General features: G+C 45.2%; 1 protein-coding gene across 3 annotated transcripts in view; it reads left to right on the top strand.

Moving 5' to 3' along the window:
• Positions 1–26,833, top strand: part of LOC115199007 (semaphorin-3C) — a 51,871-nt gene that overhangs the window by 21,081 nt on the left and 3,957 nt on the right. For all 3 annotated transcript variants that reach the window (XM_029761489.1, XM_029761488.1, XM_029761490.1), the window contains exons 3-16: positions 11,816–11,976; positions 13,510–13,572; positions 15,677–15,796; positions 17,050–17,140; positions 18,289–18,408; positions 18,644–18,786; positions 18,882–18,996; positions 19,568–19,637; positions 21,276–21,420; positions 21,693–21,915; positions 23,325–23,413; positions 24,053–24,094; positions 24,325–24,482; positions 26,036–26,103. In XM_029761489.1, coding sequence (XP_029617349.1) covers positions 11,816–11,976; positions 13,510–13,572; positions 15,677–15,796; positions 17,050–17,140; positions 18,289–18,408; positions 18,644–18,786; positions 18,882–18,996; positions 19,568–19,637; positions 21,276–21,420; positions 21,693–21,915; positions 23,325–23,413; positions 24,053–24,094; positions 24,325–24,482; positions 26,036–26,103 — 1,608 coding nt within the window. The remainder of the gene's footprint in view (positions 1–11,815; positions 11,977–13,509; positions 13,573–15,676; positions 15,797–17,049; positions 17,141–18,288; positions 18,409–18,643; positions 18,787–18,881; positions 18,997–19,567; positions 19,638–21,275; positions 21,421–21,692; positions 21,916–23,324; positions 23,414–24,052; positions 24,095–24,324; positions 24,483–26,035; positions 26,104–26,833) is intronic.

Below are 26,833 nucleotides of genomic sequence, written 5' to 3'. Positions count from 1 at the left end.
GTTTTTCCTGGAGAGAACTGGCTTCTTTGCTGCCCTTCTTGACACCAGGCCATCCTCAAAGTCTTCGCCTCACTGTGCGTGCAGATGTACTCACACCTGCCTGCTGCCATTCCTGAGCTATCTCTGTACTGGTGGTGCTCTGATCCCGCAGCTGAATCAACTTTAGGAGACGGTCCTGGCGCTTGCTGGACTTTCTTGGGCGCCCTGAAGCCTTCTTCACAACGATTGAACCGCTCTCCTTGAAGTTCTTGATGATCCAATAAATGGTTGATTTTAGGTGTAATCTTACTGGCAGCAATATCCTTGCCTGTGAAGCCCTTTTTGTGCAAAGCAATGATGACGACACGTGTTTCCTTGGAGGTAACCATGGTTGACAGAGGAAGAACAATGATTCCAAGCACCACCCTCCTTTTGAAGCTTCCAGTCTGTTATTCAAACTCAATCAGCATGACAGAGTGATCTCCAGCCTTGTCCTCGTCAACACTCACACCTGTGTTAATAAGAGAATCACTGACATGTCAGATGGTCCTTTTGTTGCAGGGCTGAAATGCAGTGGAAATGTTTTTGGGGGATTCAGTTCCTTTGCATGGCAAAGAGGGACTTTGCAATTAATTGCAATTCATCTGATCACTCTTCATAACATTCTGGAGTATATGCAAATTGCCATCATGCAGACTTTGTGAAAATTAATATTTGTGTCATTCTCAACTTTTGGCCACGACTGTACAAGTCAAGTGCACTGCGATGTCGATAATCTGTGTTTATTTAAATCCCTGCCATAGATTATATGGAGAAATGTTTCAATTTCAACTAAGGTGGAAAATGAATCTGGGTCTGGTCCAGTTGTCATATAGCATTGTCCTTTCTCAACCCGATTCAGTGACATAGGTGATATGCTATTACTCAGAAACAGAATTCACTTTTCTCTCTTTGCTTTTTACCCTGCAAAATATACTTTCAAACATACAGTATCTGGATTTCATCTCAGTTTATTTGGACAAATTGCTGAGCATAGAAGAAAGCGTTAGATCATCAGAAAGGCCCTGGCTCATGCCATATTGATACTTTGTCGTTTGACCCATGTGAAACATTTGACAACCTTTTGTTAGGCTGCGTTCTGTACCTACCAGTGAGTTTACAAGCCAATACGACAATGTTTTAGCCCTGATCTAATTGTTATGAAGCCGTGTTAATGAGTTACCTGTCCAGGGCTATGGCTATATGGTACTTATCACACATCTAAGGCTGTCTGTGTACGGTCTGGTAGGATGATTTGGGTTTTGTTTCTCTCTGGGTGATTGCAGAGGATTCTACACTAACACAGTGGGTGTTGAGAGTCATGGTCACTGTCACCGCTGACAGGGTACGTGTGGCTCAGGGTGGGTGCTGGTCTTTGTTTAAGGTGTCATTAATGTCATCTGTCCTGGTAAAACACTGCTGGCGGTCAGGGTGTCACTGTGTAAATGAGGCTTAAGAAAATATATAAGTATTTGGATGTAAAAAAAATATCTGTGTTTTTAGCAGGTGTCTATTTGAATCCTCCTGTCTAGACCTTGGTAGAGAGCCTTGGTCGTGTAGCTGTAGTTTGAGACATGTGGGAGATGGATTAAGATGGTGTTCTTGTAGGGAGTGTTCCCTCTCTCTGGGAGCTACTCCTGTTCCCAAACCCTGAGCGGAACCAGACGTCACACACACAGCCGCCTGTCTCACAGCCTTTCACCATAGAACGGATGTTCTGGTTCCCCAGCTTCCAGAGATGAGTTCCTTCTTTTATCATGCGTCATTAGAATCTCCACCAAGCCCTCATTATTCATAAAGGATGACTATCAGGAGGTCGTCCAACTGTGAAGTATGTTTATTTAATTGTGGGATGGTGTGTGGGTGTGTGCGCATGCAAATTCTTCACATTTGATTACTTTCTACTTTTCCCTGAATCACCATGGAAACTGACAGTTTTTTTCGTCCCTCTTAATAAAACAAATTGAGGCTGTGAGCTGTTAAGTGAATATTTGGAATACTTCAGGTATCCTGAAAAATGTTTGACCCCTTTCAGATTTAACTCTAAGACTCCTCAGCGTTTTACTGAGGAAAATCAAGAGGTGAATTCAGTGGAATTGAAACGTAGCCAAGGTAAACATTTTCCGAATTCCTACGTGAGGGACTCATTTGGAAGATAAACAGCAGAGCCTTGCCAATGTAGCATTCACCTCCTGTAAGATAATGTCTCAAATTTTAAATTTAATGGGAAGGTCTGAGCCAGGGGTTTGATATTCAAGGTTTTATCTAAACCTCAACCTGATCATAAATCGCCTAACTTGCCCCAGATCTGATGATGGTGTTCTCTATGGGTTTGACCTTTTGTCTTCTATCTCTGACCCCTCTGCAATTACGGGGCCTGGATAGGTTAAACAGACCGCAGCCTGCATGGTCGTCAGCAGGGTCAATAGGAAGTCAAAGGTTATAGGCAGGGCTGACGCAGGGCAAAAGTGGACCAGTGTGTCTGCATTAGCGCTCAGGGGCATGGAATTAAAGTAAAATGCTTATGATTTCACAGAGCATCCCATATCTGCTTTACATTATTTTTCCCAGAGTGCATCTGAACTTGTAATTTACCTTTGAAGTGAAATCACAAATCTGTGATGCAGTGGCGGTTCTAGACCATTTCAACTGGGGGGGCCAAGCTGGGGCCAGTTGTACTGTTAGAGGGGCCAGTTACATTAGACGTTATTGTTGTCATATCGTTTTCTTCACTGCATTGCAGGCATTAGCAGACAAAGGACCATGTTCATAATCATCATCGTTGCCACCCCCCCCACAGAACCGCTAGTGCCATGATGGTATGCTCCAGGGAGTTCAAGGCTATACAAACCAGTGACCTGTCATTACTGTCGACAGAGAGATGTTTAGACATACAAATAACCAGGCTGACTGGGGTCGTTTTGTGTGTGGTTGTTGTTTGTGTCTCCAGGCATGTGTCCTGTTGCTAGCCGAGCTAATTGATTGAGTTAGAACCTGGACATTCTCCAATGAAGGTTAGCGGGTACAGGCTGCAGCAAAGCCTACGGCTGCTGTGTTTGCGGATAGGGTTTGACAAGCCTTCTGTCAGTCATACCTTTTCTCTCTCTTCTCCTCCTTTCTCTTCCTGTCTCTGTGTTTTGACATTTCTGTCTTTGACCTTGCCGCCCCAGATGAATGTTTTAGTGTTCATCCCGTGCACCATGTTGAAAGGTAATCAATGGCCATCAATATGGAAGAGACGGTATCTTTCTGGAAGATGCACAAGGTCAAATGGAAATGGTGACGGTTGGTCTTTGGGAATTTACAGATGTATCATTAAATATTTTATCTTGCACACAGAACTATTCTCATACTGGCTTTGAGCTTAAGTGAGTTTCCATAGAAAAGGCAATGGTTCTTTACATAATAAAATGGAAAAGGCTAAATTAACACAGCTAGACTATTACATAGTTCTTTTGGAAAGTATTCCGACCCCTTCCCTTCTACATTTTGTTAAGTTACAGCCTCTTTGTAACATGGATAAAAAAACTATAGAAACATCTCATGGATCTATACACAATACCCCATAATGACAAAGCGAAAACTGGTTTCTAGAAATTTTTGCAAATGCCTTAACTAAAAAACGGATACCTTATTTACATAAGTATTCAGACCCTTTGCTATGAGACTTGAAATTGAGCTCGGGTGCATCCTGTTTCCATTGATCATCCTTGATGTATCTACAACTTGATTGGTGTCCACCTGTGATAAATTCAATTGATTGGACATGGTTTGGAAAGACACACAGCTGTCTATATAAGGTCCCACAGTTGACAGTGCATGTCAGAGCAAACACCAAGCCATGAGGTCGAAGGAATTGTCCGTAAAACTCAGATCTGGGGAAGGGTACCAAAAAATGTCTGCAGCATTGAAGGTCCCCAAGAACACAGTGGCCTCCATCATTCTTAAATGGAAGAAGTTTGGAAACACCAAGACTCTTCCTAGAGCTGACCGCCCAGCTAAACTGAGCAATCGGGGGAGAAGGGCCTTGGTCAGGGAGGTGACCAAGAACCCGATGGTCACTTTGACAGAGCTCCAGAGTTTGTCTGTGGAAATGGGAGAACAGAACCTTCCAGAAGGACAACATCTCTGCAGCACTCCACCAATCAGGTCTTTATGTTAGTGTGACCAGACGGAAGCCCCTCCTCAGTAAAAGGCACATGACAGTCCGCTTGGAGTTTGCCAAAAAGGCATGTTTTTGGGGATGTTTTTCAGCTGCAGGGACTGGGAGACTAGTCAGGATCGAGGGGAAAGATGAACGGAGCAAAGTACAGAGATCCTTGATTGAAAACCTGCTCCAGATCGCTCACGACCTCAGACTGGGGCGACGGTTCACCTTCCAACAGGATAACAACCCTAAGCACACAGCCAAGACAACGCAGGAGTGGCTTTGGGACAAGTCTCTGAATGTCCTTGAGTGGTTCAGCCAAAGCCCGGACTTGAACCCGATCGAACATCTCTGGAGAGACTTGACAATAGCTGTGCAGTGACGCTCCCCATCCAACCTGACAGAGCTTGAGAGGATCTGCAGAGAAGAATGGGAGAAACTCCCCAAAAACCAGTGTGCCAAGCTTGTAGCGTCATACCAAGAAGACTCCAGGCTGTAATCCCTATCAAAGGTGCTTCAACAAAGTACTGAGTAAAGGGTCTGAATACTTCTGTAAATGTGGCAATTTATTTTTGTACTTTTTCAAACATTTCTAAAAAAAGTTTTTGCTTTGACATTATGGGGTATTGTGTGTAGATTGGGGAGGGGGAAACAATTTCATCCATTTTAGAATAAGGCTGTAATGTAACAAGATGTGAAAAAAAATCAAGTGGTCTGAATACATTCCAAATGCACTATATTCACTAACAATGGAAAAAGTGACTCTTTTGGAATAATTTTTTATTATACCAGTGAAAATGTTTGTATTTTATTGTCACGTCCTGACCATGGTAAGTTGTTATTTTCTATGGTAGAGTAGGTCAGGGCGTGACGGGGGTTTATTCTATGTTTTCGAAGGCTATGTTAGGTTCTAGTTTTGGTATTTTTATGTTGGTTTGTTTGGGATGATCTCCAATTAGAGGCAGCTGGTCCTTGTTGTCTCTAATTGGAGTTCATGCTTAAGTAGGTTTTTTTTTTTTCCTCCTGGGTTTTGTGGGTAATTCTTTTTGAGTAGTGTTTGTTTCTCCTCTGTGTCGCGGTTTGTTTTGTCTATTCAGTTATTGGATGTATTGCATAGTTTAAGAGAGTAAATAAAATGTGGAACTACCCACACGCTGCACCTTGGTCCTCAACCTTTTGACAGCCGTGACATTTAATGTTGGGATCAATGACTAAATGTGAGTTATTTTAGCCTTTTGGAGGTCAAGACCCTTTTCTGACGTCTTGGTCATAACATATAGGTTTTGAGTGAAGGTTAAAAGAAACTGCAGGTCTGTTACCAGTTACTACTCTCTGTACCCTCACCAGTGGTGGAAAAATTACCCTACTGTCATACTTGAGTAAAAGTAAAGATATGTTATTAGAAAATGACTCACTTGAAAGTCACCCAGTTAAATACTACTTGAGTAAAGTCAAAGTATTTAGTTTTAAATATACTTAAGTATCAAAAGTAAATGTAATTGATCAAATGTACTTAAGTATCAAAAGTATAAATCATTTCAAATTCCTTATATTAAGTAATCCACACGGCACCCTTTATTTACGGATAGCCAGGAGCACACTCCACCACTCAGACATAATTTAAAAACAAAACATTTGTTTAGTGAATCCGCCTGATCAGAGGTAGTAGGGATGACTAGGGATGTTCTCTTGATAAGCATTCAAAATGTAACGAGTACTTTCGAGTGTCAGGGAAAATGTATGGAGTAAAAAAGTACATTATTTTCTTTAGGAATGTAGTGAAGTAAAAGTCGTCAAGTACAAATACCAAAATGACTTGAAAGTATTTTTATTTAAGTACTTTACACCACTGCCCAGTACTGTCTATTAAACCTCCCCTACACCTGACAGTTTCAAGTTTTATTAGTCCTATGTATGGGATACACACAGTATACACCGTCCAACCAAATGCTTACTTACAGTTTCCTTAACAATGCAACAACAATAATAAATAATACAAGATAAGAATACGAACGTAAAGTAAATGACTCAGTAGAATAGAATAAACATTTTAGCATAAGTATAATACAAGAAGGCACATTTTATAGTCCAATATTGATACTCCCTCTGGTCTCATGGGGCCTGTAGTCTGTGGCTGAACTGACAGTAAAAATACATTGATTTAGTACCTGCGGGTGGGGTGAAGGAGTAACTGGAGGACTGGTTAAGTGAAAGGTCATGAGGCCCTAAGGGGGGTTGGTGGGATGCTGTGGCAGGTGAAGAAGAGGCCAGGTGCTAATTAAGGCTAACGCTAGCTAGCGTGATGGACAGGTTGGTTTGCGTCTCCGGTTTCAGACTCCTGGAGGGGATATTACCCAAGACTGCTCTGACGCTGGTGCTGGGTAACCTCACCCTGCAGAGTCTTAGAGAACCACACTCTCACTGCCAAGGAGAAAGATTACTCTGTCCTCGTGTTCTACACTTGTGTCCTACGTAGTGAAGCTGGAGTGAGAAATCAATGATGGGGAGGTCATACCAAAGGCTGATAGGAGAATAGTCATCCTACATATGACCATGAGACCGTGCTCTGGCACGATACCCAACCCGCCCCCTCTGCTTTACCTGCCTATATACCACCCAAAACACTGTGTACTGTAGGCTAGGCCTATATCCCCATGGAGATGGAAGAAATGTCCCCGTGCGGGTCAGCGTCTCCAGAGCCAGACCGACGCTTTGAGTTGCCAGGATAAAGGTTGTGAGTGGCGCAGTATGTGTGAATGTACCAACATTGTATTAAAGGAGTGTAGTCATGCAGAACTGAACCCAAGGAGATGTGGCATTGTCCTCACAAAGAGCACCGACACTTGGCAAGAGGTCTAAAGTCAGACGTTTATAAAGAAACCCACTCCATCTTCAGTGGGTACATGAATCAGGGGGCGGGAGTGTACTAAGCCCATGCTTCAATATTTATCAAGGCGAGTGATTGGGATGCGCCTACTCCTGCCCCTGAAAACAGTGGAACACCGGTCCTATTCGCTGAAAATAGACGATGCCTCATTTGCATGTGATTAATGAATTCATGATGGCCTTTGAGGGTGCGGCCCATTTTGAAAAGGACTGCATTGAATCTAAGACATAAAGGGAGGTTTTTGATTGGCCGCCTGCCCAGCTCTGTGGTGTTAATGGGGTCTGAAGACCTCTGGGCCTTTGGCTCTCACACTGAGGTAGCCAACATCCAGAAAGAATTCACACTCCACAGGCCTAGTTAACCATTTAACCTAGTATAGCTTTTCAGTACTCCTATGAGTAGAGCTGATTAAATCTTGGTTGAGTAGACTTGGTTCTCTTAAACTTCAGCTCCAGATGAGCATTGACTTGAACCATCCTGTACTGTGTATGGCATCCATATTAGGAAGTTGTCGTAATCCTGATCCTTTGATACCTCTCCTGCCTCTGTGCACCTGACCCTGCCTGGACACAGCTGGATTACAGGTGTAATGGCTCTGTACAGCCCGAGTGTGTCAGTCCCCAGCTGGTGCCCCCCCACATAGGGAGAGTAGAATGAGCCTGTCAGGGTGGCTCAGTGGGCCGACCAGCACAGACTGCTGACTCCGTGTCCTTGAACCCGATCTTGGGGGGGACCCACATAGTCATCACTCTTGTAAAAGCCAGACGGCGTACTTTCCAGAGGCGCTGAATCTCTCTTTTTACAATTCTGCAATGTGATAAACTGTTCCTTGTATGGCGAGCCAAACCTAAAACACCACTGGCTTGTTTACTGGTGGAGATCATGGTGGAGGCCCACTACTTTGATCAGCCTAACAATTTGTAAGTCGCTCTGGATAAGAGCGTCTGCTAAATGACGTAAACGGGAGAGTTAGTCTGTCATTCCGTGTTATGGGTTTTCACTTCGCCGGAGGGAAACTTCTTATTCTCTGTGGTGGCACCATTCCCGTCTCCCTCCCTTTCACTCCCCCCTCAATGTAATCACAGCACCATGAAACAAGACAAGGCCTATCCCATTTACATTTATACAATTATGAAATGAACACTGCAATCTCTTCCACAATTTTAATTACAGTAAAACCATCATGGGCGGAAGGACAAGTCCCTGCTGCTGCCCAAATCCTTCACTTAGATTCTACAGACTGACATCACAACTGTTTTGTTCCTTTTGGACAGTACTATGTGGCATGCAGGATGGTTGTTGCCTTTCTCTGCTATCCTCCCTTAGTTTAGAGGACTCGTTTATAGGGAATGAAGATCAAAGCTTGTAGTCTGGTCATGTCATCAGATGTTCCTGGTGGATACATTTTTAGACTGGATTAAGTCTGCTGTCTTAAACAGATTCGCCCTCCGTGCAAGGTTCACTGGACTGGGGATCAATGCAAATGTGAATCGAAAGTGTGTTAATAAGCTGAAATATAGATCATCTGAGATCCTGCTGTGATGTCAAGATGAATGTGTATTCATATGCTCGTTAGTTACATTATCACCATCGAGGATGTCTGACCTGCTGTCTTGGGTGACCGCTAGTATGGATTTATATCTGGGTTTTAGTTTTGCATGCAAAATATGTAGACTACTTCACTCAGACTAGATAACATCATCTGCAGTTGCTCTGCGGCAGTGTACGACCATGCGAAGCCCGCAACCCACCACCACTCTTAAATATTGAATGACCGTTGTGGTCTCTTGGCCCCTACGAAAGGTTTTTGTGCCGCTTCCGCTTGACCCAGCTCTCACAAATGAACCACTCTTCAAAAGGGACGAGAGGTATTACTGTGTGATCACCTGCAGCGGTCGGCTGCTCTGCAACCCGCAGTCCACAACGTGGATGACCGCTCCTGGTCAGAACACTATTCCTGCACAGCGGAGCCCCCATGGGTGAACGCTCACAGTCAAAGTGAACTCGGGAGTCCTACCAGGAGATGCACAGGGGAAGGTGCGGCCCACCTGCCCACATAAATAATAGACTACCCACAATACTCTACTGAGTCCTCACCACTGCTCTGCATTCTCCTACTGCGGGCGTGTTCTGTAACGAGGGCAGAAATGTTTTTGTATCCTGTCCATGATGCCTGGTTTAAGTGATACTTCTGGGACTCATTATTACTGATCTATGACAGTCATTATATTGTTTAAGGTTTGCTTTGATTACATTTCCACAGCCACGTATTAATGTTATGGCGTCAAAAGCTTAACTCGTCCCACAAGGATGACCTCCGATCCCATCAGGTCAAAGGTTAATGGGTTGTAGAATAAACATCCACAGACTTGCCTGCCTCCATCTCTCTTTGTAAGCCGATCTCATTATAAATTAGACACATGTTAAATTGTGCAAATCCCATGTATCTCAGGCAGAAAATGGTGGAGAAGGACTTGAGTCTTCATGTTTTCTTCAGACAGTGCAGGTGCGGTACACCAATGGCTATGGTGACATTTTGATAGAAGGCTGTAATGCTTACCTAGGCATGACTCCTGTGTTTCCCGCTGGGGTCATGATGAGCAGACACTGGATCCCATGGTATGCACCAGAGGCTATGCTCGCCTCACAGAGGATCAGCTGGGTGGCTGGGTCATGTGACGCATGCCTGCCGCGCTGTTTCCCCCTAAAACACTGGACTTAGTTAGGGCTTCCACCCACGGTAGGACACATGAAAGTCTCCAATTCCTCCACTGAGAAAACAATAGAGTTAACTTATTATCATTATTTCACCCGGGCCGCCACACCCCTCTGAACACTTTGTTCCCCTTGTGGAATGTTCCAGAGGGACAATATGGATAGAATCAGACTGTACCAAGAGCATTGACTTTAGGGGGGTTTCCAGAGCCACATTGAGCAGAGCTACAATAAACCTTTCTGTAAACAGGAATCATTAAGTGAGAGTCAGCACCTTTTGCTCCAGGAAAAACAGAAGCAGGAGCCCGCAGGCTTGTAAACTGAACACTCCTTTCACTCAAGCATAACAAAAAGATAAAATAAAACCCTTTCCAAGAAGGTCTTTAAATCTCTCCCCTGCCTGCTTATTCTGGAGGGATGTAGGTAAGAGTGGTTTAGAGTGAAGCATGGTTTTAATTAGTTCTTATAGTTACTCCTTCACCCCTGGTGGCACGCCTGGCTTCCCTGATCTCTGGCAGAGCAGGCCGTTGAACATCTGTAGCCTGATGAGCCGAATGCTTGAGCTAACCTAATATCTCCCTGAGCCCAATGCGACACTATCTCCTCAGCTCTAAAGCTTTGGACATGTGATCTTCTCCTTTTTCCAGAGGTTCTCTTTGTTAAATGCACATTGTACTTGTTGGAGTTTGACAAGGGCCTAAGGTATTACATTTGAGTCTGGTGGAAACAAAGCATTGTGTGTTGTTCATTAGGCGCTGTGAGATAATGCTCATGCCTAAACATATACATGATACACCAACCGACTGCTTTGTGCTTTTTTTTTTAACAATATCGCCTAAGTTGATTTCTCTAACATATGATTGGGGCGTAGGATATGAGGATGCTTGGGCCTCCAGAGTGGCGCAGTGATCTAAGGCACTGCATCGCAGTTGCTAGTTGTACCGCTAGAGATCCTAGTTCGCGTCCAGGCTCTGTCGCAGCCGGCCGCGCCTGGGAGACCCATGGGGCGGAGCACAATTGGCCGAGCGTCGTCCGAGTTAGGGGAGGGTTTGGCCGGCAGGGATGCCCTTGTCCCATCGCGCTCTTGCGACTCCTGTGGTGGGCCGGGCGCATGCACGCTGACATGGTCGCCAGGTGTATGGTGTTTGCTCTGACACATTGGTGTGACTGGCTTCTGGGTTAAGCGGGCTTTGTGTCAAGAAGCAGTGCGTCTTGGTTGGGTCGTGTTTCGGAGGATGCATAGCTCTCGACCTTCGCCTCTCCCGAGTCGTTACGGGAGTTGTAGCGATGAGACGACTGTAACTACCAAATGGATAAACAAATAAAGGATATGAGGATGCTTATAGATCAATAGAGTGAAGAGGCGTGGGAAATGGTGCTTATTCATGTAAACAACTCTAGCTTTATTCCATACGGCAACAGCACTAAACACACATCCATGATCAGAAAGAGAGGGGGAGGTGAGGCACTGGAAAACAGCTTTCATTCAGGATAAAAGGGCCTCGACCTCCAAAAGCAATGTGCAATACTATTGAATAGAGTAATGAAAAGTGATTTTAGCCTGGAGGCCTCAAGGAGAGCATAGCCAGCCTGTTTGTTGATTAGAGAGAGAAGGATCAACTTGCTCTCAACTCCTCCACTCCTGCCCCCTGTCAATAGTGATGAATATGCATGAGTTTGGCATAGACAGTGAAGGCCTTTGATTGTTTGGATGGAGAGCTCTGGACACTTAGAGACAGAGGACATGTACTTCTTCCTTCTAGCTTTAGGACAATACGGGCTTTTACAGTAGCTGGTCGGTCAGAGAGACAACCAAGTAAATGGTTTTTCCACTGATTTATTTTGCTCACCATGACTGTCCAGTGTTCATAAAGTGTCTGGAAAGTTGTGCTGTTTGGAATCTACTGCATGCGTTGCAAAACGGACGCAATCACCTTTTATGCACTTGTTGTTTTAGTCAGTGTTAGCTGACTTGGTATAGTCCTGCTGTAAACGCAAAAGATTCCTCATTATTTCCCACCATAACATTGTCTGTTTGCATCCCACAGACCTGCAGGCGTCCCAGACGGTGGAGTACTACAGTCTGTCAGACAAGGCCATGGACTACAGGGTCCTGTTGATGGATGAGGACCAGGACAGGATGTATGTAGGCTGTAAGGACCATGTCCTGTCAATGGACATCAACAACATCACCCATGGGACACTCAAGGTGAGGTCCTCTTAGCAGTCCGTTAAACTGTTTAGAGGATTTTCCTTACAGCATCAGGGAAATGTTTAGTTGATCATTGCTTGTTGTGATAGTATTGCAAGTAGAGAATGGATATAGCAGGATACTGACTTCCTCTGCCTTACAGTATTATAGTATCATGGTGTGATGACTCATAACTCTCTGTCCGATACCAACATGAGTTCTATTACTTTCCATCCTATTTATCAAGCTCTCACTAAAGGAGACAAAATGACCTTGATCTCATTTAGCTTTCCTTGCATGTGGCAGATCATGGCTGAATACATTATGCTAATTATACAAAAGCCGTAATGGTGGTAATTAAGTTAAAATATAGTACATTTTATATGCTAGATCACACCCATTTCATGGAGCAAAATATGACATATATATTAGTGGTGCTTGATGCAGTTCTGTGATTCTGTAACAGAAGTTCTCAGCTAATTGTATCTGTGCAGTGAGGGAGCTATCCTGTCTATAACTGACAGGCATGAAGAGCAGAACAGATGGTAATGCATTCAGTTTACCCCAGAGAGAGCTGTAGCACATCCATTTGCAAAGTAATTGCCTGATACGTTCCCAGCATTAGACCCTTCAAGCTCCTCACGGGATTGGAAATATAGCATTTACTGGAGACAAGTTATCATCATTATTGGGAAGTTCACTACAGTATAGAGCATCCCTACTAGGAAGTCACTACAGTGTAGAGCATCCCTACTAGGAAGTCACTACAGTGTAGAGCATCCCTACTAGGAAGTCACTACAGTGTAGAGCATCCCTACTAGGAAGTCACTACAGTATAGAGCATCCCTACTAGGAAGTCATTACAGTGTAGGGCATCCCTACTAGGAAGTCACTACAGTGTAGAGCATCCCTACTAGGAAGTCACTACAGTGTAGGGCATCCCTACTAGGAAGTCACTACAGTGTAGGGCATCCCTACTAGGAAGTCACTACAGTGTAGGGCATCCCTACTAGGAAGTCACTACAGTGTAGGGCATCCCTACTAGGAAGTCACTACAGTGTAGGGCATCCCTACTAGGAAGTCACTACAGTGTAGGGCATCCCTACTAGGAAGTCACTACAGTGTAGGGCATCCCTACTAGGAAGTCACTACAGTGTAGGGCATCCCTACTAGGAAGTCACTACAGTGTAGGGCATCCCTATTAGCAAGTCACTACAGTGTAGGGCATCCCTATTAGCAAGTGACTACAGTGTAGGGCATCCCTATTAGCAAGTGACTACAGTGTAGGGCATCCCTACTAGGAAGTGACTACAGTGTAGGGCATCCCTACTAGGAAGTTACTACAGTGTAGGGCATCCCTATTAGCAAGTGACTACAGTGATTGAAGTTTGTCAGTTTGCTTCAGAGTTTGTTTATTTATGTTCTCATCTCTTCCTTCTTTCCGCTCCACAAGCTGTCCCTGGTTTCTGGGTTTAAAAAAATTCCCAACTTCCAAGAAGACCAGGATGTGCAATGGTCCCTAATGAAGCTGTTTTCTGTGTTTCTCACCAGGTGTTTTGGCCTGCATCTGTTAGCAAGATTGAGGAATGCCAAATGGCTGGCAAGGACCCCACGGTAAGAACACTTACACTCAATATGTAGCACTAACCGCTAACTAAATCCACTGAAAGTCATGTGTGATGCTAACCGCTAACTAAATGAACGAACACACTATACTGATGTCTCTGGTCCTTCTCCATTAGCATGTGTTAGCATGTGTTAGCATCCTGGGTTCCAAACGCGTGGGGCTGCAGATGTGGAATTGAGGAGAGTCATTGACTCCTCCTGGTATTCCTTATGTTATTCGATAGATGAATGAGGCAGAGGAGTGCTCAAATCCACCCAGAGAAAATAAACAAGCATCAAAGCAGTACGCTAACTACTGTGACTGACAACAGATCTCATAACCTGTCCTGAACCCTTACTGCACTGCGTCTCTGTATTAGCATATACAACATTGACAACCTCAAAACAGCAGCTGGTGATTCAGTTTTCTGTAACTAATTAGGCTGTTTTGCATGTTAGGACAAACATTCTGGTTTTTTTCCATTGTTTTTATTGGACTGTGTTGGCCTATTTTTTTTATTTGGACTGTGACTTCAAAGGCATTCATGTGGTGTACTGTTATGAAGCTAGTAGTCGTAGTTAGTAACAATGGCCACCATAGCAGAGAGCTGTGATCTTGTACAGCACTATAGTGTAGGACCATAGTCTTGTACTGTAGCGTAGAGAAGAAGCTGTTTCCAGTCAGTGGATGGTGATTAGTGCTGCCTAGAGTCACGGCTCCAGCTCTGTGGACAGCCTCGCACAAATATTTGGCTGAGCGTCTCTGTGTGGAGAAGCCCAGTGGTCGGCTTAAGTCCCTCCTCCGCCTCTACTCTGCCATCCCTCTCTTTCGCAGCCCTGCCTGGTTTCTCTATCTTGCAGTCTCGGCCTCTCCCCTCTCTCTCGCTTTACTCTTACTGTCTCTCTCTACCCCTCACTCGCTCTTTCTTTCTCTCTCTCTCTCTGTTTAAACTCTGTTTTTATAATGCAGTTTCTCCCGGACATTTTATTTGTCTTCCTGAATCGCAGCCCTTGTCAGGTTGTTATGGTTACCCTCCTGATGTGTGTGTATATATTCAACTCTTCCTTTACGATAGAATCTGGGGTCACTGGGCCTCCAGACTACGCCCACACATTGTTAAGCACTGGAGGATGGCATTTGGGGAGAAATATTCCTTTATTGTATGTATAAAAGGTTGAGATTGATTAAATCCATGTTTAAAAGTTCCCTCGCTGTGTGATCCTCCCTGAAAGGCCATCAGCCTGGTTTTAAATCCCCGGCTACAGTTGCTCTGGCTTGTCTCTGAAGGGGGGCTGTGGCTGGATAGTTAACCCCAGCAAGCTCTGGGACATGATATTAGTTTATATGTGAATCTGCTATTGGATATGAGCAGACAGTGGGGGGTGTAGAGTTGATGGAGGGTGTCATCTGAGGGGTGTTTATCTGCTAGGAGGAGAGGGGGAATGAAAGAGAAAGTGAAAAAGCGAGAGGGAATGAAGGGTGTGTAATGTTGGATGTATCATTGTTTTTCTCGGCGGAGTTGGTGTGCGGAGTGTGAGTGGGCGCAGCTGCTCCGTTTCCGTGGGGATGGCCAAGTTCCTAATGGCTCCCTGGGTGCTCCTCTCCTCCACTGGCTCGCTCCGCGGTCTGAGTTTTTATTACGCACAAAGCCCAGTGCTCCGGCCAATCTCACCTCGTGCTGAAGAGGGAAAGATCTCGATTGGGTCTGTAATCAGATCACAGGGCTGTATATACTCAGCCCTGTAGACAGGGCTTTGATGAAATAGCACTTCACCGTTGACACCCTTTTTTCCACTCCACCAGTGCCAGGGAGAAAACTGGAAATAGCTATTATGATTGTACTTAATGACAGTATATAAGTAGCAAGTGAGGAAAGTTGGAATAACATTGGTAGCTAACCATTTGGAACTGTGTAATTGCTCTTTATGAAGCATAGGCCCTGACCAATCACAACTTGGCCACTGTTAGCTTTATGACCTTCTCAACAATTGCTGTCTGGAAGGATGTTGCTGTTGAACATGCAATATTGCATGATAGATTGATTGACTGATGTATGGATACTTTGGTGATTTCATACATGTACTAACCAATTTCCTCCCCATCTCTCTGCAGCATGGATGTGGGAACTTCATCCGGGTGGTCCAGCCGTTCAACAGAACCCATCTGTTCATCTGTGGGAGTGGTGCCTACAGTCCTGTCTGTGCCTTCATCAACAGGGGCAGGAGACCAGAGGTTAGTATGCTCCTTGACTTATAATCAGACCATGAGAGCTATGCTATAGTTCACCTACAGTACAATCTCTACCACCACATTCTCATACAAATGGAAATTCCTGTGGATATGTGATGTGGTTATTGCTGAAACTAGAGTTTGGTAGGTTTACAGCTGGGCGCCTCTGCTTCTGAAACCAAACGATGGGATTTTTTATGTTTCATCTGGGGCAAGAGGAAGTCTGTCTTAATCCAAGACATCCTCAGAAAAGCAGCCATGACAGTTGAGTTTAGCCTTGTGTGTCAGTCTCTCTGAGACAGAGAAGAGGGATGGAGTAGAAGAGGAGGAGCCATCTGCCCCGGTCTTTGGCCACCTGGCCCTGAAAACGAGACTGGGAAACCCCTCCAGGAGAAAAGCGCTCACTGAACTCACTCGCACTTACAGCAGTCTGCAGCGCCTGCCAAATGCTAATCGGCACAGAGTTCGAAACCAGGCTCTTTCTTCAGTATGGTATCTTCTGTCATTTAGGGTTTGTTTAAAAAGCAGCATTGCTCTGTTTTTCCCATCCGCCAATGCTTGGATGTGTCAGTATCGTTTCTCAGACTGGGTTTGCTAACAGTATCAAGCTGCTATTGTCGGACTTTGACGCATAACTCCCTGGGCTCTTTGGCCCCTAAGCGTGTGTCACATTGTTGTATGGGAGCCTAGTGAGGAGGATTTCAGTGTCACAGACAGGTCACCTTTGTGTGAGTATGTCGCCGTACAGACCCTGTGATGAATGGCTATGGATCGCCGCCAGAGCCACGGGAAATCTTCACGCACCACCTGGAGAGCAGCCGCACTTTTCTGGAGAATGTCCCTGGGCTGACGGCACCCCCTTCCCCTTCATTACCCCCGTCAGAACTGTCGAAGTGTGGGTAGGACCAAACCGGGGGGATGGGACGGGGGGATTTTCCGCTGACCGCCGAGATTGTAAATGCGGATGATCCATTTCACTGTGAGGGGTGGCAGAGGGCCAGGTCTGAGATGGAACCACATCATCTCAGCCCTTTGGAGGACATTGGAGGAATGTTCTTTTAATGTCCCGTGCAGACCAGTAAAGGTAAAGCCCAGTGCTGGCTTTGTAACTTAAATCAGAGGGAAAAACCTTACTCTGGATTACCTTGAACATTTGGAATGCTCATAATCTCATATTTATTGCTTAAAAGAGCAGAGGGTAGAATTCCACCAAATTCCCATATAAAATCTGTTATTTACATTTTCTTTTCCTGCAGGAGCAAGTGTTCCACATTGACTCCAGAGCGGAATCTGGGAAGGGAAGGTGCTCCTTCAATCCTAGAGTCAATACTGTCTCCGTCATGCTTAGTAAGTTTTCCTCTGTCCCTCTATTGGCACTATGTATGTCTCTGCAGGACGCATCATACAAAAACCCAAATCGCTATACTTCCCCACTCTATGGTTAACCCGACTCCCCATCCCCCTTATCGGTGACCCTGCCGTAGATCGGGCCGCACACCCTTGTCAGTCTGTGTCGTCCTTTGGTCTCTGATTGGTTGCCGGGTGTCAAGTTGCTGACGAAATAGCCAGAGGCACCGAGTCGCACGCACAGCTCGACTTTCTGACACCCAAGCCCTGTGGCATCAGCAACCTTACCCATCATCAGCCCCTCAAGTCCGGGACGTCCGGTCACAAGGAGAGGGATGGCAGAGAGGAGGGGTAGTGGTGGCAGGGAGGGGACCTTTGAGTCAGACTAGGGGACAATCAGGCCTGTGTCTGGGCTAGATACAAGGCTCCATCTCCATACTGAACCCCTCATATGAGCCTGTGCTGTCTGGGGGATGTTGACACCACTGCTCCCCTCAGAGCAGCCAACCACATACAAACACTCACACTTGGACCTGAGCCACACCGCCAGAGTACATGCTGCTGGGCTGGGGCTGATGGAATGATGAAGTGACACAGTAATGGAATGATGAAATGCACAGAGGGTGTGGAGAGAGGAAAGAGAGCGTGCGGGCTAACAGTCAGGGTCATTAGCCGAGTACAGGGAGATCAAACACTATGGCTGTAAATCCTCTGTTGGCTCCATTACTGTTTACTGTCACCATTCCCTGTCCACAGTGATGTATTGTCTCTGTAAACAAAGACTGTCATTGTAAATAACAAGTTGCCTAGTTAAATGAAAAAAGTCCATCACCATTGAATATGAACCCAGAATTTCCGTTGCTGTCAATGGAAATTGAGACGGGCACATTTTTGTTCCCTTGGCCATTAATAGTCAGTAAGTCTTTAGGGCTCGTGGGGGGTGGAGAGTGTTCTGTTTGATCAGATGGGAGTAAGATGGTTCAGCTATGATCCAGGGTTGTGTTCATTAGGGCACACCGTAGCAAAACTTTTTGCAATGGAAAATGAAAACAAGCTTTTCTTAGTGGACAAGTTCAGGTAGTACCTCCCTGTTTTACTTTGTTTTCTTCCATGTTGAACACAGCCCTGTATGTGTCTCTGTGTTCCAGACCAGGAGCTGTTCTCAGGCATGTACATAGACTTCATGGGGACGGACGCTGCCATCTTCAGGAGCCTCACCAGGAGGAACGCAGTGAGGACAGACCAGCACAACTCCAAGTGGCTGAGCGGTGAGCACGTACAGCAGAAACATATGAAGCACATGTAATGTACACCAGAAGTCTTCAACTGTGACCCTGAAGAGCTAGAGGTTGGGCAGGGGTTTGTTCCAGCCCTGCACTAAAACATCTGGAGTTGGAGATCCACATTTACTACGTCAAATGTACTTCAACTACTTTGATACTGGAGACAATGGACAGCATGTTATAGTATAACATTTTACCCTGCTTATTTATTTTTCCATAGAACCCATCTTCATAGACGCCCAGTTAATCCCAGATGGATCGGATCCCAACGATGCTAAACTGTATTTCTTCTTCCGGGAGAGACTGACGGACAACAGTGGGAATACCAAGAACATCCACACCATGGTCGCTAGAGTGTGTCCTGTAAGTGTGTGTTCAGGAAGTGTGTGTGTGTACGTGCGTGTGTGCATTACATATGTGTGCATACATGAGACATGCATCTCTTTCGATGTGTACAGAATGACATAGGTGGCCAGCGTAGCCTGGTGAACAAGTGGACCACGTTCCTGAAGGCCCGGATGGTGTGTTCAGTTCTGGAGGAGGACGGCACCGAGACACACTTTGACGAGCTCGGTGAGGAATACGCCATCACCTACCTACTGTTTACCAAGGCCTGGAACATTCTGTTCCAACCCAAACCACTTCTCCTGTTTACCTAGAACTAAACATCTCCCTGGCCAGTCTCTACAAATACCAATGTATCTCAGATTCTCAGGTGTTTTGGATTATAAACAGGGTCTTTACACCTGTGTCTTGACCTGCTCCTCAGTATTGAAAGAATTAATGGTTGCGCTTTAGTTGTCTAGTCCACCTGTAGATGCACTACAGACTATTAGTAACATTTTCTAGCTCTAACCCCAACCTTAACCCTTACCCTAATGTTTAGTCTAAACCTAACCCTAACAAGCAGTTGCTTATCAACAGATCGCTTGTTGATAATATGACAATCCGGACTATCCAAGCAGAGTGACCCAACTCATCCCTTAGTATTATTTGAGTCTTCTGTGAGTCTATGGAGGTTTGTCAACACGGACATTCATTCAATTCACCTCCACTTCAGACTCTTCCATTCCAGGAATATTAAACGATAAGGTGCATGATGAACGTTAACTCCTTAAACACAACGTTGTGTTTTCCCTTCCAGAGAGTGTGTTTTTGCTGGAAACCGATCACCCCAAGAGCCTCCTGGTGTTTGGCGTCTTCACGTCCACAAGGTGAGGCCAATGGTAATATTGCTCGAGCATTAGTGGCTATGCTGACTGGCATGGCAGCACCGGATGTCATTAGGAATGAAGCAGACATGACAGGAGCTCCTAGATAGAGACCCCCAGTATCACCTTAATGTAGCATTTCATTTAAAAACATGTTTTATTTAACTAGGCAAGTCAGTTTAGAACAAATTCTTATTTGCAACAACGGCCTACCCCGGCCGCCCAATGGGACTCCCAATCACGGCCGGATGTGATTCAGCCTGGATTCAAACCAGGTACTGCAAGTGACGCCTCTTGCACTGAGATGCAGTGTCTTAGACCACTGCGCCACTTGGGAGAACACTCTAGTGACCTGCATGTAGTACCAGAGGAGGCTGGTTGGAGGAGCTATAGGAGGATGGGCTCATTGTAATGGGATAAATGGAACGGAGTCATACATGTGGTTACCATATGTTTGATGTGTTTGTCATGGCTGGAATGGAACAGTATCAATGAGCCCGTCCTCCTATAGCTCCTCCCACCAGCCTCCTCTGGCACTACAGTATTTGGCTCATTGACTTAACTTTACAATACCATTCGCATTTCATTGATCACTTTTCCTTATGTACTAGCAATGCAGTTAGTGAGCTCTGCTTCCTTTCACAATGTTGACAGCAAGTTCATTATGTATGAGTATCACCATGTAGTACCCCTGGTGTTTCCTGAGGTCTACTGTTACTGTATATGGTAACTCAGACACTATATAGGTGTTCAATAACTTTATTTATCCTCAAGGGCTTTTGCAGGATGGCTATAGATGTGTATGGATGGCCTGTTATGTGTACTCACTGGTTTGTATTCACTAGGAACTAAACGGAAGCAAACGTGCAGAAACAGGAAGGGAACTATCAATAAGAAACACTTTTTTACATTGCAAAACATTTTGCTATGGTGTGCACTAATGAATACAACCCTGGTTTCTTCAGTCATCAAGGCTAGATCAGGGTTACTCAACCTTGTACCGTGACCCTTCCATAAATCCTAAGGAAACACTTGTATCTTTTAACCCAGCCATTTGAGGCTCATCCTTTCTCTATAGCCAACACAAACAGTCTGTAGTCTCCATATCTCCAAGCTCGCTCTGTCGCTCTGTCCGTCTCTCTCTCTTTCTTTCTTGTGTGTATATATATATATACATACATACATACATACATACATACATACATGCATGCATGCATGCATGCATACATACATACATACATACATACATACATACATACATACATACATACATACATTCCAATCAGCACAATGTATTTCTTCCTTTTGCTCCTTCAGGCTTTCTCCTTTGTTTTGCTCACTGAACACAGGCTCTCTCTGTATTACTGATGGTCATGTGGTTTTTAGGGTCTGGTCCAAACCACATCATATCCTTCTGGGAATGAAGCAAGAATGGGGGAAGAGGGGCAAGTTGGGTAGGGCGAAGTGGGGTGGCAGTAAACTTCACCCAGATTTGATGGCTTGGATATCCTATGAACAGCAGGATTTAAAGGACTGATGTTTTAACTGGGTGGATCTGGGGGCTTCTGGGATGTCAGTTATCCACATCACACTGACTGCCGGAATGTGTGTGTGTGTGTGTGTGTGTGTCGTTTCCCACAGCTCAGTGTTTAAGGGCTCGGCCGTGTGTGTCTACAACATGGCAGACATCTTGACAGTCTTCAACGGGCCGTTCGCTCACAGGGATGGGCCGAACTTTCAGTGGGTGGCGTACCAGGGACGGATCCCTTACCCCCGGCCTGGAACAGTGAGTTTAGGATCTAATATCTGTATTGAACTCAAAATAAGACAAGAGCTCCAATGCAAATGTACAGTTCCTTGTTGTTCTCCTACACAGTATCTACTGTGTCTATCAATGTGGTTGAGGAAACCAGGTCAGAGAAACATGAATTAATGAGGATGAGGACAGCAGAGTTCAGGGTCAGGGGTTAGGCTTTTCCTTTCTGTACCTTTGTCACAGAGCTGAGTGATAGGGATTTATTCACCTCTAGCATCTCTCCTCTTTCTCCCTCCCCCCAGTGTCCAGGCGGAGCCTTCACCCCTCACATTCAGAGCACCAAGGAGTTCCCTGACGACGTGGTGACGTTTGTCAGGAACCACCCGGTCATGTTCAATCCTATCCACCCCGTGGGCAGGAGGCCCCTGGTGGTCAGAACGCAAGCTGACTACAAGTACACCTCCATCGCTGTGGACCAGGTGACCGCTGCAGACGGGCACTACCAGGTCCTCTTCCTGGGCACAGGTTTGTACTGAACGATACGTCCTTATTTATCTATTAGAGACAACTAGCACCCATTCCCACCACACAACATACACACACCACAGGCTGGGAGCAGCACAGGGTCAAGCCTGTACATCACCTACAAGCCTGTAATCCATCAGGATGCCTGTTCAAGATGCCTGTTCAGGATGCCCTCAGACTAACATTCTCATATTCCTCGACTCGCCACTTGTGTTCCATAACCATCAGAGTTACACTTTAATTTAAGAGCTCTGACTAATGCGGTGGGTTATATGATTGGGATGCTTCATAAAGAGTGTGACATCGTCCATGATGGAGCATCCATGTTGGCTACGGATGCTAATAGATCTCCAGGCCCCAGCATGACAGCATAAATGACCTGTTCTCTCTGTCACCAGGGGGTGGCACCACCACAATGCCCTCATTATAGATAACCTGTAGTAATCCATCTCTGCTCTCTCATGCCATAACGTTGGCGTTTCATAAGCAAATGATTACAGAGGGGATATGAACTCAAGATAAGTAGTCTGTCTCGCTCTTCGGTGAATAGAACAATAGACTATACTATAACGAGCTGCAAGAGAGACAAATAGACGTTGAGGAGGGCAATGCAGCCCACTGGGTGGAGGAAGAGGAGGAAGAGGACAGGTCTGAGCAACACATAGGGGAGTGTGGAGCTGGCTGTACGTCATGCAGCCCAGGGAGCCTCTCTCCTTTCTCTCACTCACAGCTGTTTATGTTTATCAGCCTTCCAGTCCTCCAAGATTCCTGAAGACATGCCAGTAATGTCAGACTGCAGGGTGGAGAGGTGGGGGATTTGTTTCAGGGATGTGGAGAGTTTTTTTTTTTTTTTTTTTTTTTTTCAAGGATTTCCAGGAGATCTTGCTGTAACTCTCCTCTCTCCTTCCTCTGCTCGCTAGCTAACTCCTGGACAAACATATTCTGCCCCTTTCCGTGGCCTTTGTCCGTTCTCCTCTCTGTGGGTTCTAAAGCTCACAAACCCACAACGGACTTGACTGTGGATACCAGTCACAGCAGTCATGTTAAATTCAAACCCAAATATGTGTGAGGAGAAGAGCCAGCACTGTATTTATTTACTTTTTCATTCTAATTTTGCTAGCCGTTCTAATTTTGCTAGCCACATGTGTCAATGTTGGGTCTGTGGTGAGGTTGGTGTGTGTGTGTGTGTGTGTGTGTGTGTGTGTAGGGGTTTGTGCCTGTGAAGTGGTTGTCTAATGACTGTCTCCATTCTCTGACGTGTATATGAAACTCATAGATGCGCACACACACTCACTTTAAAACAATAACATGTAGTATATCAATTGTGAAGTCTTTTGTCTGTAATGTCTTTTTCATTATGTGTTGGCTAATGGGGATCCTAATAAATTTCTCTGTGTGTGTCCTCTCAGACAAAGGGACAGTGCAAAAGGTCATCGCTCTCCCCACAAACCGCTCCCTGGACCAGGATCTGATACTAGAAGAGCTGGAAGTTTTTAAGGTTTGAATTCTCTCTCTCAAACGCAGACAGACAGACAGACGGACGTCAAATGCAGACAGAATAGGAGCTCTTGGCTTTTTCACAAAGGGTCGCAGACTGTACTCCTAAGGGAGGGGCATTCAGGAGAGTGATGACCTGGGCACTAGACCACCACACAAGACTGATGGGAAGCAAACTGACATTAGAGGGTGGTGCCGGTCACCCATATCAACCCTCATACGCTCTGTTTTATCTCAGCCTGATAAACAAAGCTAGTCATCCGTGTGATCAAGGCCCAACCAAGCTTTAATCTCTCTCTGCACCTGGACGACACCGGTCTCCCACTAGTATAGTTTGGCGCGTCATAGAGATCTCTCACAGTGTTCCTACTAGTGCCGCGCGGTGGAAGGGGATGTGGTATTCAATAGGATGTTAGATAACCTGAGTGTTGGTAAAAAGATCCCTACACAGAATGTAAAGGACCAAATGTATTTCCTAAGATTTACGGTGTGCAACAAGGACTAGCTCAAACACACCTACAGTCTTATGTAATATGACATGATAAGATAAAGTTATTATGGTCCATTACTTTTATGACATAGGATCACAACATTTGTTACATAATATTATTGACATTGTGGCATGTTTCTCTCTTCCTAGAACCAAGCTCCAGTGACAAACTTGAGAATATCTTCCAAAAAAGTTAGTATATGCAAGCAGTGCTTAATGTATCTCTATATTGTTTCAAAATGCTTCTGATTAACTCATTGCTATCGTCTAGTGCAATAGTTTATTTTCTGCATTAAAATTGTGACTCAGCCGGAAAGCCAGATAATAAGCCATAATTGTCCGTGAGCTTAACTTAGTTAAGTCACTCTTCCACTTATTAAAACAAACAGTGTGGTTGACATTTGAACTGTTTTGCCTTGCAGCAACAGCTGTACGTAAGTTCAGAGCACGGCGTGTCCCAAGTGTCTCTGCACCGTTGCCATGCCTACGGCTCAGCCTGCGCCGACTGCTGCCTGGCCAGAGACCCCTACTGTGCCTGGGACGGCCTGAGCTGCTCCCGCTTCTACCCCACTGGCAAGAGGTATGGTACTACAGACCCTGGTTTGGGTCAACAGTACAATACCAACTGTGAGAAAAGACCACTCTAAAGCAAACCGAGCGGCACAATTAACATTTTACAGTGTTATTCCACTCTATGGTGCAATCTGCTTTTACCCGTAAAACATTGGTGCTGAGGACCCAGGTTGTTAAGGGTTACAGTATAGGGCAACACTTCACATAGCTTAGGTGTTATTCATGGGGAATTAGTTGGGAATAAAGACAAGCCATTACACAGCTCTTAGATGTTTGTTTGGTTTTACCAGAAATATACATACTGCATGCACGTCCTAGCCTGTTACTGTAATTACTTAGCCTGGTTATTCCACTGGTATAAGGAAATGTATTAGGCTGGTTATACAATGTATCTGCAGGTCGTAATGATATTATACACTATAGAAAACGTTAAGAACGCCTGCTCTTTCCATGACCCACAAACCTGGTGAATCCGGGTAAAGGCTAGGATCCCTTATTGATGTCACTTGTTAAATCCACTTCAATCAGTGTAGATGAAGGGGAGGAGACAGGTTCAAGAAGGATTTTTAAGCCTTGAGACGTGTATGTGTGCCATTCAGAGGGTGAATGGGCAAGGCAACAGATTTAAGTGCCTTTGAACGGGGTATGGTGCCAGGTGCACCGGTTTGTGTCAAGAACTGCAACGCTGCTTGGGTTTCCACGCTCAGCAGTTTCCTGTGTGTATAAATAATTGTCACACCTACTCCCGCTCTCCCTCCCTGGAGCTCGAGGGTGCCAGGCTGCCCAACACTACGCACTCCTGCCACCATTACGCACACCTGTTTCCCTTGTCACGTGCATCAGCGGTTCATTGGGCTCACCTGGACTCAATCACCTGCTTTCATTGCCTCCCCTATATCTGTCTGTTCCAAAGGTTGTTCCCCGCTTCAGCATTATTATTGTCATGTCGTTCTGTTCCCTCTGTTCTGACACTGTTCCTTGTCTGTGTTTGGTATACTCAGTGTATACACCATGTGTTCTTGAATTGATCCAACCATAGCCATAACACAGCCGTAGCACTGTGAGTGATACCGTTCTACTTTGAACAGTACCCCCTCTGGTTTCCCTCCTCACCGGCTGCTCAGCTGCCATTACAGTCAACCGCAGTTCAAGTGTAGCTTGGTTAGGGAACAGAGGCTCTGCCCCTTTACACCACAGAAATCCTGCTGGAAATGTGCCTGCTGTTTAAGCTCTCTCCCTGTAGCTGTTGGATGGGATGCGACTGAACCATATAGTGGAATAACACTGCCAAATGTTCATCACACCGCTGTGTCTGGCTCAGTGGTCCTTCCTCACTGTTGATATTATGGGATTTTAGAGATTTTCATAATGGGTTGGTATAACCATGTTTCTAAGCTACTGGGCTTTGTGAAAGGCATTTATTCTCCAACTAGTTTATGTAGGCAATGAAACTAGATATACAATATATTTGACAGGATTCAACAGTTAGGCCACTTCACAGTACATGGTACTGTATTGTGGCATTGGAAATATTTATGGATGGTTATGGTTTCTATGCAGAAGGAGCAGAAGACAGGACATCATCCATGGCAACCCACTGACTCAGTGCAGAGGATTCAACCTGAAAGGTATGACAACATCCAACCAACGTGCACCAAATGCCTGAGAAACCCACAGCTCTGTTGAATTTGCCAACAGCGGGCATTGGTGTGCTTATCCATTTATCTGATTTCCTCGACTCATTTGTTATGTGCCTGGTCTATCCCAGCTGTACTCATTTTACTCTAAAAGAGTCTAACATAGATTATGTTGGTTTATGGGTCATTTGAGTTCAGGCCCTCTCGTGGTTCAGCAGCAGGTGCATAGTGTTTTACTGTATTGTCCCCTTGAGAGTGTGTGTGTGTGTGTGTGTGTGTGTGTGTGTGTGTGAGTGAGTAAGCAAACAGACTATACAGAGATGATTCACTCAATCAGCTGTCAGCAAGCGGTCTAACAAGGGGAGGCGCTACGGTCCCCATAGTGCTACATTCCAGTATAAGTCTGTGTAATTGAACATATGTCATGGGACTAAACCATATGGTCATTGGTGCTAATTAGTCTATACCCTGTCATCCATCCAGCATGGAGCTAGTTGTCTGGGACATAAACATCAGATGGCAATGCTGTCAGTTAAAGACCAGGTCAACCTAGTTTGTTCTACTATACAGATATGAAGTGCATCTCAGTGGGAATGCAATCTGACAAACAAGCGTACATGGGGATAATCTTAACTTGAGTCAAATTTCGTTAGTACATTGAAGTCAATGGGAGACTAATTGAAAATTAGACTTAAGTGTAAGTTAGGATTTGCCCACGAGT

The sequence above is a fragment of the Salmo trutta genome, chromosome 8, assembly GCF_901001165.1.
Source record: "Salmo trutta chromosome 8, fSalTru1.1, whole genome shotgun sequence".
NCBI lineage: Eukaryota > Metazoa > Chordata > Actinopteri > Salmoniformes > Salmonidae > Salmo > Salmo trutta.
The sequence above is the reverse complement of the archived record's forward strand: the minus strand, read 5'-3'. Positions and strand labels throughout refer to the sequence as shown.